This window comes from Impatiens glandulifera, chromosome 3, assembly GCF_907164915.1.
Source record: "Impatiens glandulifera chromosome 3, dImpGla2.1, whole genome shotgun sequence".
Lineage (NCBI taxonomy): Eukaryota > Viridiplantae > Streptophyta > Magnoliopsida > Ericales > Balsaminaceae > Impatiens > Impatiens glandulifera.
Genome location: NC_061864.1, coordinates 62,674,518 through 62,689,897, shown reverse-complemented (window position 1 = coordinate 62,689,897; position 15,380 = coordinate 62,674,518). Strand labels below are relative to the sequence as shown.

Genomic DNA, 15,380 nt, shown 5'->3' with positions numbered 1-15,380 from the left:
TGTGTGATCCCTAATTCCCTATACACTAACATAACAACATATCATTAGGATAAATAATTATATTTTATTATATTTATCTTTAAATAAAAAAAAATAATCGATACAAAATGATATAAATAAGAGTTGTTCAGCCAAAATAAATAAAAATAACGAAAAAAAAATAAAATAACTATAGATGTATTTATTTTTCTAATAAAAAAGTATTATAAATTACTAGAAGAAAATTTATAACTGGCCTACAATAATTAAGATGTTTGTCTTTTTTATACATATTTTAGTTTGTTAATTAAATTGTCATAGAACAGTATGAAATATTAACAAATAATTAGTAATTAATTGTAAATATTAATTTAAGGCTGATACTCAAAATTTTGAATTGTGTCTTATTTGACTTTTAATTATCCAATTTTAACCATTAAAATTTTTCTCACAAACGAATGAGAACGTTCTTACTCTTACTTTAATGTAATATATATATTTTTAATTAATTTATTATATTTATAAAAATAAAGTAGTAATTTTTTTTATTTCTTTCTAATTATTTCCATACATTACACATTTTTAAGGCATTCAAATTATATTCTACAATTTTGAACACGTATATCTCGAAAAATATGAAATTTAAAACACAAGTAAGCCAAAATCGGTATACGGTTTTTAAAAAAACAATAATATATATATATATATATATATATATAATATATATATATATATATATATATATATATATATATATATATATATATATATATACTTTTAAATTTCTAAAATCTTTTATTAGATTAATCATTTTCTTAATTATCAAAAACAAACTTTATGAATACTCAATATTAAAAAATAAGTCAAAAACATATATAAATATATTTATTTAAAAACATGACAAATTAATTAGAAAAACATTAATAATATATTAAAATAAGATTACAGACGTTTTATCTATTTAAAAAAAAAACTAATATAGCTAAAATTTTTGATAGTTCTAATTACCTAAGACACAATTCAATGTTTAAGTCTCTATCCAAATTTGAATCTTAAGCCACTAATTTAAATAGATAGTTGAATCGGTCCCTTAAAGATGTTAGATAGTTGAATCAGTCCCTTAAAGATGTTATGTGTGTCCTTAACACGAGATAAGAATCCTGTCCTGTCTCCTCACATGGAGGAGAACAGTCATTTATTTATTTTTTATAAATTTTTTTACTGTTTTGTCTCTCTCTACGGGGAGAACATGAATCTCCATGACGGGCAACTCTGCCTTAACCCCGTACTAAACCAATCTCATCAAAGGCCACTAGTTTACACCGTCTTAAAACACCTAAATTTCTAGGTTTTACCATTGAGTTATGAGTAACTAGATGGTGAACTAATGAAAATGTTTGAATAAATCAATACAAAATAGAGGGTCTAGAATGAAAAGAATTGAAAAATAATGGTACCACAATATAAGTAAGATTTATCTTATTATTATGTTAATCTCCTTCTCTTCCGGCCTTGTTGGACTATTTCTATATCCAACGCTCCATTCTCGCTTTTTTGAAAACTGAAAGCCATTTTCGCCGGGAAGTTTCTTGCACTCCATTACCCTTTCTCTCCTTCTCCCTAAAGGAGAGCTCAAAACCAACACGAAACAACAACAACAACACATAGATATATACGTGTAATATATTCATATATATTCATATACGCGTATATATCTCTGTATCTCCTTCCTTCCGTAAGTACACCTTCATCTCAAATCATGCATTATTCTCATAATTTCAGGTAATTCCTCGTGAATTTCGATCACCGCCACTGATTTCAGCTGATATTAGACTGGTGGACGGGAGATTAAGAGATATTAGAATTTGGTATCGTGAAATTGGCCTTTTATGAGATGGCGGGGACGACGGTTACCAATGAGGATTTGGTTTCAGAGGATGATATTCCGACGGGTTTGAATAGAATTAAGACTCGTGATGCTGAGTTAATGGATTCGGTTAGCTTCAAACGTGTTGATTATGGTCTTTCTTCTGATAGAAAGCCACATCCGAAGAAGAAGCCATGGGTGGTAGGTCAGGGACATGTAAAACCTTCTGTTCCTAGAGAAGGTTCGTGTATTCTTTTTCTTACGAAGAAGCCTATTTAATACAAGAAACGGTCTATGCAAATTAGGGGTTTTATGTGTTTAGTATGTTCGTTTATTATTCCTTTTTTCAAATCTTCTGTCAAATGAAACAAGAAGGCGATAGGAATTTGTTTGCAGATGGGTTGTTATGGTCATTTTTCTTGTCTGTTTCGCGTAAGATTCTGAATGGTTTGGTTTTTTTACTTTAAAAGAAAAACCAAGAAAGGGGGCACTATTTTATTAGAGCATTTGTTGATCCCTTTACTTAATAGGACAGAAGAAGGGGAAAAAGACATCTTGGTGGTCAATATCACGTCTTTTCAAGGATTCTAATCAAGATGACGATGAGGTGAGAGATCATCCATTCAAGTTACTTCTGTCTTGCGTTTCAAAAGCAAATGTGCGTCTAAATGGTAAACAGTTTTTGCAATCATTCATTTGACAGTACAGGGAGCAAAATACCAAGGCCCTTAGCAAGGAGCGGACAAAACATAAACTGCAAAAGATGGTAACGCATTCAGTGCCAAGCCAATCTTCAGCAGCGAGGCCTGCTACTAAAGTATCAAACATGAAAAGTTTCTCCCAAGAATTGGGACCAAAGGGTGGTATTCAACATCTTTATCCCCGAGCTCATAGCTATAATGATTTAAAGGTAAGAGACAACTTTCTAAACATTTCACTTTTGTTTTTATTGAGAAACAAAATACATGTTTATATAATCTACAGAAAGGGAGTTGTGTTTTACAGCATCAAAAGATGCAAAAAGGTTGGTTTGATTTTAAAATTATATGCTGCTTGACTCAGTAATTATTATTCTCATCAGCTTTCTGTTCCTATAAGTCTAGCCTTGCTAGGCTCTTTCTTTCTGCCTAAATTATAGTTCTCTTATACTTTCACAGAAGTATCTTGGAGAACATACTAATATCAATTGGATTCCTGTCTGTACTTTTGAACTGCTACAGAATTGCTTCCAACTTTTTTATGTATTGTTTTCAATTTTTGTAATCAAATTGTGGAATATTTGCTACTCTTTACATATACCTGTATAGTGATTTTTTTTTACGTGAAGTACTGTTTATTGATTAGTAATGATGAATTTGGCTGTGAATTCTTAAGCATTTACCAATCGGGGAGTCTTATGGGCTGAGGGTTTATATGATCTTTATAAAACTAAAATACTGTTATTGTTGGGATATACTTACTGGGTCCATTTTCTGGAGTTGATCATTAGGAGCTTCTGGGATCACTATCATCAAGATTTGATGCAGCAAAAGAAGTCGTGAATACGGAGTTGGCTTGTTTTACGGAGGATGTAAAAGAACTATTGGAAATGAACGATTCCCTATCCTCTGAAGCACACAGAACAGTGAAGGATCTCCTGATTCTCGGTGAAAAATGCAGTGGAATGAGTTCCCTGGAATTTCGTATTAATTGTGAAACAATAGTTCAAGATTTAACCGAGAAGAGGAAACAATGTCATGAAGGAGTACTGAAATGGCTCTGCACACACATGCTTTTTATCTTGACGAGATGTACTAGGCTGTTGCATTTTGAGAGAGACACTGAGCCTCTTGATAACAAATCTCTTCACAAGTTGAAGAAATGCTTAGACAATGTTCCTTCTGTTGAAATGAGCTGGGATCCTGATCTAGGGAATTCCAAGTTGGGGGGATGTTTCTCTGACCTGATGAACAATGCTGAGAAAAAACTTCAGAGACAAAAGCAGGTTCCTGTACTCCCTGCAGCTGAATCTTCCATAGTTGAAGTGCTAGCAAATGGCTGCAGTTCAATTGCACTGAAGGATCCTGTGCAGAATTCTCATGATAATGATATGATTCTACATAGTCAACATGTGGGCCAAGATAATGACGACGAATATCTCCATGACACAAAAGATAAAGATCACAACTTTCAGTCGAATTGGCTAGAACAAAGTTTGAGGGAGCTGATATGGTTATCTGTAGAATATGCGAAGAACCGGTCCCTGCATTGCAACTGGAGTCTCATTCCTATATTTGTGCTTATGCAGATAAATGTGATACAAAAGGTTTAGATATAGATGACCGTCTTGTAAAGCTTGCAGATATGCTTGAACAAATAATAGAGTCCTTCAATATAAGTACTCATGAATCAAACAAAAGCACAGAGAACTCAGTTGCACAAATGATCAATTCCTTTAACACATCAGAGGTTTGCTCCCCAAAGATGAATGAATGGCGAAGTAAAGGTGTGGAAGGAATGTTTGAAGATCTTCATGATATGGACACAGCTTGTCTAGATGATTCTAACATTGCAACCCTCGTCCATTTAAGAAGTTACTTGGGCACGAAACTTGGTCATTGTGGCCCTCCTTCCTCATCTGGGAGTATTTCAAGTTCTTCATGCAATACCCCTAGAACAGGACATTTTGACTCATTTTGGGTAGAACAGGACCACCTCTCCGGGTCAGAGGACGTTCAACATGTAAGTTTTCACAATTTTATAATTTGGTAATGTTTGATTGATTACTTCCCTATAGCTTGCATTCTTGAAGTGTGTTTATAAGAAAATAAGGATGTAGATAATACTAATGTTGAATAAGGGATAACATTGCACAACTATAATATATTATATCTGCATTATTTTGTATAATATTGATAGAATTGTTAAATAGTGTAAGATAATAAAATGTGAGTGTTTGTTTGATAAAAATGAAAATTAAGGGCCGAATTTATAGATATGAAATATAAATGATGAATAAACTAAATGGAAATATCTGAATTTGAAGTGTTTGATATGTAAGTTGATTTGATAAATATGGAACTATATTGGAAAGTACATAAAGACTTTTTACCCTTATAATGAAGTAAGTTGAGTCTTTTGGTTGCTGTTACTAGATTACCCAATTAAGTTAAGCTAGATTTTATAGCTGAATTTAAATGATTAAGTGATATTAAGTAACAATTTTTTCAAATAACACTTAATCATTTAGAGTAAGTAACTGTCCAGATGATCATGTAAAGGTAACATTACTATTCATTTGTTTTTTTGCTTCCCAATATTCCTCTTTGCAATCAAATTTTCCTATTGGTCACCTCTATGCATTTGGCTTAGTGTGAACTGTAAACTTTTCTTCTGTGTAGATGATCAACCTATCAGATATTGCTCATTCTGTGGCTGGAACAGATATTTCCAAGATAGGTTCCATTGAGTATTTACTTGCCTGTATGGAAGACTTACAGGATGTTTTGAAACAAAGCAAGGTTAAAGCACTTGTAATAGACACATTTGGAAGTCGAATTGAGAATCTTTTAAGGTAACTTTGAACAAAAAAATCTGAACTACTCAAAAGCACTAAATAAGTAGATATATCCTTTCTGTTTTTTTTTTTGCTTCTGTATGCAGAGAGAAATACATACTTGCTTGTGAAGTTATTGATTCAGAAAGCCTCAGCAGACAAGATAGCTCTAAAAGTTTGTTGGATAACATGTCTTTTGCTAGTACTGTGTCTACTCCTCTACATCTTTCACATAAAGAAAGAACAAGCATTGATGACTTTGAAATTATTAAACCTATTAGTAGAGGTGCCTTTGGAAAAGTCTTTCTTGCGCGCAAGCGGACGACAGGGGATTTATTTGCTATAAAGGTAACTTCAATTGTGATAGGCTTTTATTAGTGAAATACATATTTCATATCTAAACATTGGGGACCCATTTGGAAAGGCATTTGTTTTTGTATTTCCAGATACAAAAACATTTGGAAACAAAATTTAGTCAGAGAGATATAATGTATCTGGAAATGTGGTCTGTACCTGGAAAGGTTTCCAGATAGAATAAAAAAGTGTTTCCAAATGGGGCCTTATAACATACAAGAATTGTCAAAAAGGGTTAAGTTATTTAAGAATTTTCCCATACAATTTAGAAGTGGATTTCTTAAAAATCACCTGGCTTCTTAACTTGTACAAAAAATTTAAATCTCTGTTATTGTAATTTTGCTAAGTTCATTAGTTAGCTAAATGCTAGCTAGTTTTCCATCCTCCACTTATCTTCTTGGCTATATATTTATTAATTTTATTATTGTCCCTGGACTCTTGATCCGCTTCACAACTTTGCTGACTTCCATATGCAGGTTCTCAAGAAACTTAATATGATCCGGAAAAATGATGTTGAACGTATATTGGCAGAGCGCAATATTGATAACTGTTCGGAATCCCTTTGTGGTAATATTTCAAACTGTGTTAAGGCTCTATACTTATAACTCAAATGCTTCTGCTGTCAGATGTATTAACCTGCAGAAGCTACTTATATAGTGCCTCAGAACTTCCAGTGGCGTGGGTGCATTCTAGACTAGGCTTTTGAGATGGTGATGTTGTATGTGGCAGGTTCGGTTTTTCTATTCATTCACAAGTAGAGACAAGCTTTATTTGGTGATGGAGTATCTTAACGGTGGTGATTTCTATTCTTTGCTGAGAAAAGTTGGATGCCTCGAGGAAGATATAGCTCGCATCTATATTGCAGAATTGGTCAGTATAAACTCTCTTATGTTTGAGCTATTCTGTTCAATGCTACTCTCTACTTAAGGAAAGTGTATCACTATTTTCAGGTTCTTGCTTTGAAATTTACACTCACTAGGGATTGTACATCGTGACTTAAAACCAGATAACATATTGATTGCACAGATGGCCATATCAAGGTTATTTTTTGTGAGCTCTACTGTGTTTTAAGCTTTAGTTGCTATCTATCTATATACTAGAGTATGTTTGTTGGTGATAGGCTTTACCAAGCTAGGAGACAAGGAAATAGACAGTCTTCTAGGAGAGGTTTCCTCAAAAGGATGACAAAAATGCTTACTGAATGTTTCTTCTTCTCTGGAAGAACAAATACTTCTCTGGTCAATACTTCAGTTGACAATCTCTCGTAAAACATGCGAAATTGTTAAAAAACTTAGGCAGCAAGGATGAGTGAAGGGGCTGGTTCGGTTGGTTTATGTAGAGATAAAGGTAATAGAGTAAAAACAAGGTTGATAGGAACAGGATTATTAGAGCCCTCCACCAATGGCTACTATGGCCATGGCAGAAACAACGAAAGACGTGCTTGACGTATTCAAGAATATAAAATCTGCTCTAATTACATGTGGAATTTTAGATGGAGAAAAAAAACAGGCTTTTGATCTACTCATAATATGTTATACCTATTTATACAAGTGTAGGAGCTGATTTTCCTCAATTAGGATAAATCAGAATACCTAAAAGATCAGAACTAATTTATTCTAATTTCCTCAATTAAAGTAAATCAAAATTCCTAAAATATCTCAAGTAATTTATCTAATATATAGAAATAAATTAGAGAATAAAATAAACCTAGTTTGAATATTTCCACAAACTTCAATAGCCTCCAATGAACACCAACCTGTCCATTGAACTCATGAGTCCACGACTGATCGAGGCATGACCTCCGAAAGTTGAGATACACGGAAGTAGTCCAAATATGTAAGGCGAGTGCACAATGATGCCGGATATGATTGCTATACGTAATGGAATAGTCAAGGATTAACAGTCTCTATTTAGTTTTAGTCTTGGAGATACACTGTTCTATAATTTAAGTAAATGTATTGAATGCCTTAAAAGTTCTCTTGTTGCTATACATTTTGAATAGTCAAGGAGTAACGGTCTCTATTTGGTTTTAGTCTTGGAGACACTATGTTCTATAATTTAATCAAATGTATTGAATGCCTTAATGGTCTCTTTGTGCCACTCTCTAGAAACCATCAGCATCTAAAGAGGGGAAAAGCTGATTTTCATATTGGAAGAACAAATAGAGAAACGTTTGAAAAAGAACAAGACTTGTACTATGTTTATGACTGAAATTACCTTGAAGTATTTGTTTTGCATCAGTTACTCGATCAGGTCTCTCTCCGTTCTTACAATTTTCCGATTTCTATAAATTAGCTTGCAGGAACATTTGACATGGCGAGGACTCCAAAATGAAGGGGAGATTTGAATAATAGAGTACACATGAGACTGGTAGGCCTATTTGTTCTTTCCCATTTTGTCTTGAATAACATTTTCTTATATGATATATCTATCTATATATACATCGTACTAATGATTGTAAAGTCTACTCATTTGGAGATTGTTTGGATGTAGATTTTTCTAAAATAATATGTTTTTTTTTTGGGGGAAATGATGAAGTGGATTAGGGTAAATGACTAAATTATCCTTTGTATTTATATTAAATAAAAAGTAAGAGTATTCGGTTTGATAATTTGAGTGATTGATTGATGATATGAAAAAGGTCATCATCAAACAAAGGCCTTGATGTCACCAGAAACATGTCATTGATTTGCTGCCACGTGTTTGTTTTTAATGGACCTGTAGCATGTACACAGTTCAAAATTCTTCAATCATTCTGTATTGTTTTTAACTAAGACTGTTTGCTTTCCAGCTCACAGATTTTGGATTATCCAAGATTGGGCCTTATGACAGCACAGGGGATTTACCTGGACTTGAAAGAGATGGGATTTTCACCTTCAGTCCTCCCCAGTAATCTTAAACCAACAAAGAATGATGTAAACCGGCAGTCAGCTGTAGGCACACCAGATTATTTAGCACCTGAAATACTTCTGTGGCACAGAGCATGGTTCGAACAGAAGCATATCTGCATATCCATGTTTACATAGAGGTCTACCAATATAGAGTATAAACCATATCATGTGTATCTACACATACTCAAACCTGAATAAACAACAAAAGTTAAAATTACATTCGGGAATAACTTGCAGTTATGCTGCTGATTGGTGGTCAGTTGGGATTCTCTATTTGAGTTTATCACTGGATTCCCCCTTTACAGCGGGACATCCAGAGGTATTAGTTACACAACGGTTCTAGCATGTGGTTCTTTTATTGAATCTATACTTTAGGTTGAACACATCTTTCTCTTGTGTAATTTTGCTTTGTTTGGCTTCAATATTTGGAGTCCAAAGATAGCGTGGTGCGCACATCATGACCTCTTTTGAGCTTCTCGATTCTTTTTGCGCTTTTATAGTATTCTGATGTGTAGTTTATGACAATTTTTATCATAATTTTGCTAATTTGGTTGTTTTTCTCCCTTGGTGTCTGTGGTCTCCGCAACACAGAGGTTAATAAAAAAAAAACGTATCACTTTTAATATATATATATATTAAGGATATGGAGTCAAAAGCCATTGTAAAAATATCCTAGTGATGTCAGAAGATAGTTTACTTTTGAATTATGGATGTAGGTTCTTGCATGAATTTAGGACATTAGTATTTAAATATTTCCTCTGTTGATTGTCACTTATATTTGTCAAGCTTACTGCACAGGTTCAAATCATTATTCCTGTTATATTATACTCTTTTGGGTTGCACTTAATTACAGCTGTTAAGCCTGATTTCATTTATAAAAATCTCTATGTTTGGTGATGCGAACTAGACATTGAGATGATAAAGACATATATATGTGAGTGTAGTATTTGAAACTTTTGCAGGAGGAATCTAATCATTCTTAACATTTGCACCTTGACAGATGGAATTTCGATAACATTCTTACAGGAAAGTTCCATGCCTTCTGTTCCGGGGAAATGTTCCCTATGAGGCCCAAGACTGGATTGACAGGTTGGTCTTTATTATTTTCAAATATTGGTGGTAGATAGAACATATATATATTAGATATTTAGAAGATTTGTTTTGAAAATGGTCATGAAGGTTCGAACGCACAGCCTTGGTGGTCATGAGTCCTTGTGTTCAACCAAGATAAATGAGACTTCTGTAGATATTTAGAAGAAAGGAAATGTTGTCTTACATGTATTTTTGTACATCATTACAATCATACAAGATGTTAATTACACAAAAACTAACTAACTGAACATAACCAACTAGAACTAATTTTGGTAGTTACTAAGGTCAGTTTGAGTTTCTCTTCATCCTCCCCTCGAAGCGGGAGCATGATGAAATTCAACTATGCTCACCTTCACAAACAATTTATTCCAGTTGTGCGTGGAACATCCATTGTCTAATACCTTGGTTAAGCTCGTCAATTAGACTTGGAAGATGAATTATCATGTTCATCATCAATTTTTCAAAACCCATTTTATCACGGGTAATTATACTCGAGGACACTCAATCGAGATGCAGTAGTTTTTCTTGGAAATCAATGAATCGTAATTCTTAAGAAATCAAACAAATTAAGATATTTTTTTTGAAAACCAGGGTTTATTCCTTGAAGGAAGTTAAGCACGACCCCTACTGCCATGCTCCCCACTTTAAAATGAGGCTTTTGGTTTCAGACGCTGTTTGTTTATTGATTTGTAACTAGGCTTTTGATTTAAGACCCATCACGGCAACTTTAACCCATTCCATATCCAACTATACATATGTGCTATATACAGTCACTATCCTGTGTTGTCCTTCTGAAAGGGGTTGTAGTTTTGAGTCACCCTGGAGTTATCATTGGACTTTTAAACTGTTTCTACCCAACTGCTGATTCTAGTGAAACAACCTTTATCGCAGGCCTGGTTTGATTGTGGGGTTGAGATTATTTCCAAATAATCACATTCAAATACCACCGACACATTGTTTAAGTCATCAACCAAAATATCAAACTACTTATAATTTTTTATAATATTTTATAGTATTAAATAATGACGTTTTGGTCATCATTACTCAAATAACCCAATTCTTACATCAAACAAAGTTTTTTCAATTGGATAATGATAGTAACACTAAACTGGGATAATAGTGAATTTCTCTTTTTTACTTGTTAATATTTTTTATTTTCCCCTCCTCTCTTCTCTAATAGTTCTCATTTTCTTTGTCTTCTTTCTCATTGTATTTTAACCGTCCATTTTTTGCCCAACGCAGCGATTATCAACTGATTGTTCTAGTGAGGTAACCTTTCAGCTTTATTTTGGGCAAGATACTATTAGATACATAGGATGTGATGAAGAATAACAACGATACATGGGAGGTGATGAAGAATAACAACGATGCACTTGAAGACCCCATCTTCGTCAAGTTTAAAAGAGGTCAATCCTCCTGAAATTGGAATGTCCATTTCATCTAAAGATGAAGTACATGATTTTTATAAAGCGCTGAATATTGGTTTCGGTATTTCTAAATTAAGCAGTAAAATGGGGATGATGGAAAACAAATTATTTTCTATAGGATGCGCTAAATGTCGTACAAGTATCTAGGTCAAGAATGTACTAAACCCTAGACCTTCGACTAAGACAAATTGTAAAGATTAATGTGTTATTCAGGGGGATAAGAATGTTGAGTACCATTTCTTGACCTATATACTTTGTTACGACTTTTAGCGCATCCAATAGAAAAATATTTTGTTTTCTATCATCTTCATTTTTACCGCTTAATTTGGAAATACCGAAACCAACATCTGCGCTTTATAAAAGTTGTACTTCAGATGAAAATGCCATTCCAATTAAGAAGGTTGACCTTTTTTAAGCTTGACGAAGATGAGTTTTAATGTGCATCGTTGTTATTCTCCATCACTCCTATGTATCATTTCTTCTTTCTTCTATAATAGTTTCTTCACCTAAATTTATTAAAAAGTGAACATGTAATTATTGTTTAAAGATTGAACCATATTGTTGCCCAAAATAAAGCTGGAAGGTTACCTCACTAGAACAATCCGTTGATAATCACTGCGTCTAGCGGAAAATGGACGGTTAAAAGGTCATGAGAAATATTAGATGAACGTTTAGAAGTAATGGAAAATAACAAATATTAATAAGTAAAAAAGAGAAGAAAGAAGCGGGCGGAAGAAAATGAGAAATATTGGAGTAGAGAGGAGGAGAAAATAAAAATATTAATAAGTCAAAGGAGGAGAGAAAAATTCACCATTTCGTGGCCTCAGTTTTGCTTTACTATCATTATCTTTCCGATTTAACCCCTTCGTTTTCAAATAACACCGGATCAAACAGCCTTTCTATGCCTATAAGTAACTTCATGTCATACATCTATTTTTCTTTCTAATAACAAGTTATGAAAAAGGAAAGCAACAATTCTACCTTGTTCAAACAGTAGCATACTGGCCAAAAGAGGGAAGAGGGACCATTATTTTCTCTGTTCAGCTAGAAATATCCAATCATTCTCATTCATTGTCCTTGGTGGAACTATGACTATTGGTAACCTTCTCTGCAAGTCTTGCCTGCTTTTAAAGTTTGATGCATTATGTCAACAGTCTTTATTCTAATTTTTTGTTTATCAATTGTAGAATTCTGGTTCATGATCCAGAGAAACGCCTTGGTGCAAAAGGATCAGCAGAGGTTGTATATTCAGTTCACTGGAAAATCTATGATTTCCTTCTAGCGGCATTATCTTCTACTTTATGATCCATTTGGAAGCGCCATATTTACTGAATTTTTAACCATTTCCTTAAAAACACCCTCGCAGGTGAAAAATCATCCTTTCTTTAGAGGAATTAACTGGGACAACCTTGCTCACTAAAGGTATTCAAATTTGAGATTTAAATGTTTTTTCTAACCTTAATTTCTCACTTTATTATCTTCTTTACACCCACAGGCAGCTTTTGTACCCCACCTTGATAGTGTGGATGATACAAGTTATTTTGTGCCTCGTTACACTCAGCTTTCAGATGTAGCGCCTGATCAAGACTCGGACGATTCCTGCTTCGGAAATTAGTGACTCAGTTCCTGGGTCTGAGGTGCCTTTTCTTGTCATTTGTAAATTCCTTTTCCTATCCATAAAGTCTTATTACCAACTGCCCTTTCTTTCTCATTTTTATATTCCTTTTTCCTAATGGTAGAGTTTTGTTGTAACAATTAATTTCTTAGCTTTATTGAGATAGAATCTAAATAATAAATTATTTTAATAAACACTTAATCATTAATTAAGTGATAAATTATGTTATCAAAGGCAACCTTACATAGACTAGTTTCTGGATGACTAAGTGTTCGGGAAATGAACATTTTCACCTGCCTGGAACATCCTAATTCTTCCCAAGATAATTTGTCTCAGATCTTAGAGAGAATATACAAACTATTTAATGTTTCCTTTCAAATTGGAATCTTCCCCTAAAAGTGAAAAGATCTTAAGTGTATTGAGGCATTTCTTACTGTTGGTAAATTTGAAAAATATTTTTCATATTGGCAAACACACCAATTAGATATTGCTGAGAAAATGCATTACATGCGAGCCTAGAGATCTAAAATTTGTAAAAGAATTGTATACGAGACAGAATAGCCCAAGTCTTTTAGAAGTGATAATCCAGTTTCAATACTATTTCATTTATTACTCCAAATAATACCATCCTCTACTATGTATAAACTACTAATTATCAAATTACCACTATATTACTAATAATTACTATACTACTACTGTTACAAAATGCTGATCTTTTGGAGCATAATCTGGAAATGGTTACTTCTTTTTTTAATTAAATGTGAGGAAAAAAGTTGTGTGTTTTAAATGACAATCATTATTTTCTTTGTTCCTTTTTTTTTCTAAAACTTTTTTGCTATAGGCAATGAAACACATTTTAGAGTGTTAATGTAAGCTGATCCAGATATTTAATTGTATTATTCAGAAGATGGATGACTGTGGTGATCTTGAGCAATTTGGTTCTTCAATTGATCTCTCATGATAAACTTTTCTTTCAAGGTAATTCATTTTGTAGGTTTCTAACAAACGGTTTATCCATATCCTTTCTACATGTGTAAATGATTGGTTTCTAGATAATTACTTTTGCTTATGTTGTTTTCACAGAACTTATCACAATTAGCATCCATCAACAGAGATGTCCTCTTACAGAACTGGAAAGATCCATCAAATGCTCCTCCCCGAGCAAGGGTACGATGTCTCTCCCCCCTTTTTTGGCTAAAAACTTTGATCTAAGATATTAATGGTCTCAAATTCAATTCTCATTTAAAGCCATGGAAGGTCATACCACCGGAGTGTTTATGCTAGCCTTCTCCAGATAAAAAAATATCTAAAATCCGTAATCATGTTGAAATCCTTTTTTTTTCGTTTTTCAGATATTGGATAACTAATAGCAGTAGAGAGACTACTAGTGATTCAAAAGAACATATCCATTTCTGGGCACTCAATTTTTGCACATGAATGTGTACAGAAGATACCAAGTCCTGCAAAATTTCCCCACCTGGATAGAGAGAGTTGTAATAAATAATGCAGGTGAAAGTATATATTATATACATATATATGTTTATAGCTAGATTCTTCCGAATGTGGGGCTTAAGGGGATGGACATAGTTGAATTTCATTCAACTTCATACAGAATTGGAAAGGTTTTAAAAGGAGATTATGCTCTTTCAGATTCAGCAATAAAATAATACCATCTAAAGTGAAAAAATTATATTTGTAATTACTAGTTTATTTATATTTAACTAGCTATGAACTAAGACTTGAAATAGCCGAGTTCAAGCCAGTCTAAGCTCGAGTTCAGCTTGATTCACTTTCTATTGGTTCGGCTTATCTCAAACGAGTTTGTAAATTTAAAAATTTGAGCTCGAACTCGATTCAACAATTTTACCAACAAACTCGAACTCAAATTGAAAAACTTGTGTTAACATTAAATTTTCAAGTTTGAGCTCGAACTAAAACAAAGAACTCTAAATTTTTTTTATACAAGGCGATACGAGCAGGGTATATCATTTAAAAAAAATGGTTATAAACAAAGATAACTGACAAGGAAATTATTAGCTTTGAACATGCAGTAGATATGTGTGAGTGATGATGTCCGGATAAAGATGTGATTGATTTTACTTGTGATATTATTATTATATTTTTGTTTTTAAGTTTGACATTAAAAATAAATAAAAATAATATATTATATATTATTTAGCTCGAAAAAACTCTACAAGTTATCGAATCAATACTAGCATGATTCGAACTCGAGTCGAATATTAAATGAGTTGGCTCTAGCTATTAAATGAGTTGGCTTAGGTTTGACAGAAAACTTGAAGATTCATAACAAGTTGGTTTGCTCAACTTTCATTCTAGTTGGCTAATTGGGTCTTTTCCATTCTTGATTTCAAGGTATATTTTGCTCACTCCTAAAACATCTTAAAAAAAAAAAAAAGGAATATAGAAAATGAGTTGAGGAGACAACTAAGAAGTTAAAATTAATTAATAACTCTCTTTACTTTGTTTCCTAGACCATTCTATTGAAGATGATTTATGCTAAATGTAAAAGAATTGAGATGTCAAAAGGGTAGCATTGATATAACAAGAACATATAATATTTCTTCATAAGAGAATTTCTTAATAATCTAACACTAACTAT

At 33.0% G+C, this 15,380-nt stretch overlaps 1 protein-coding gene across 1 annotated transcript; it reads left to right on the top strand.

Moving 5' to 3' along the window:
- Window positions 1–1,512: 1,512 nt before the first annotated feature.
- On the top strand, window positions 1,513–13,980 carry LOC124930592 (probable serine/threonine protein kinase IRE4). Its single transcript, XM_047470924.1, is given in 28 exon segments — window positions 1,513–2,087; window positions 2,377–2,453; window positions 2,550–2,756; window positions 3,336–4,011; window positions 4,014–4,567; window positions 5,227–5,399; window positions 5,489–5,729; window positions 6,212–6,273; window positions 6,275–6,302; window positions 6,465–6,605; window positions 6,686–6,699; window positions 6,701–6,756; window positions 6,759–6,775; window positions 6,836–6,999; window positions 8,527–8,668; window positions 8,778–8,962; window positions 9,653–9,715; window positions 10,310–10,391; window positions 10,489–10,614; window positions 11,034–11,113; window positions 12,279–12,384; window positions 12,512–12,575; window positions 12,639–12,759; window positions 12,828–12,885; window positions 13,665–13,716; window positions 13,719–13,738; window positions 13,844–13,901; window positions 13,904–13,980. Coding segments are annotated over 28 exon segments (3,858 nt in total). The 5' UTR covers window positions 1,513–1,873.
- The last annotated feature ends 1,400 nt before the right edge of the window (window positions 13,981–15,380 follow it).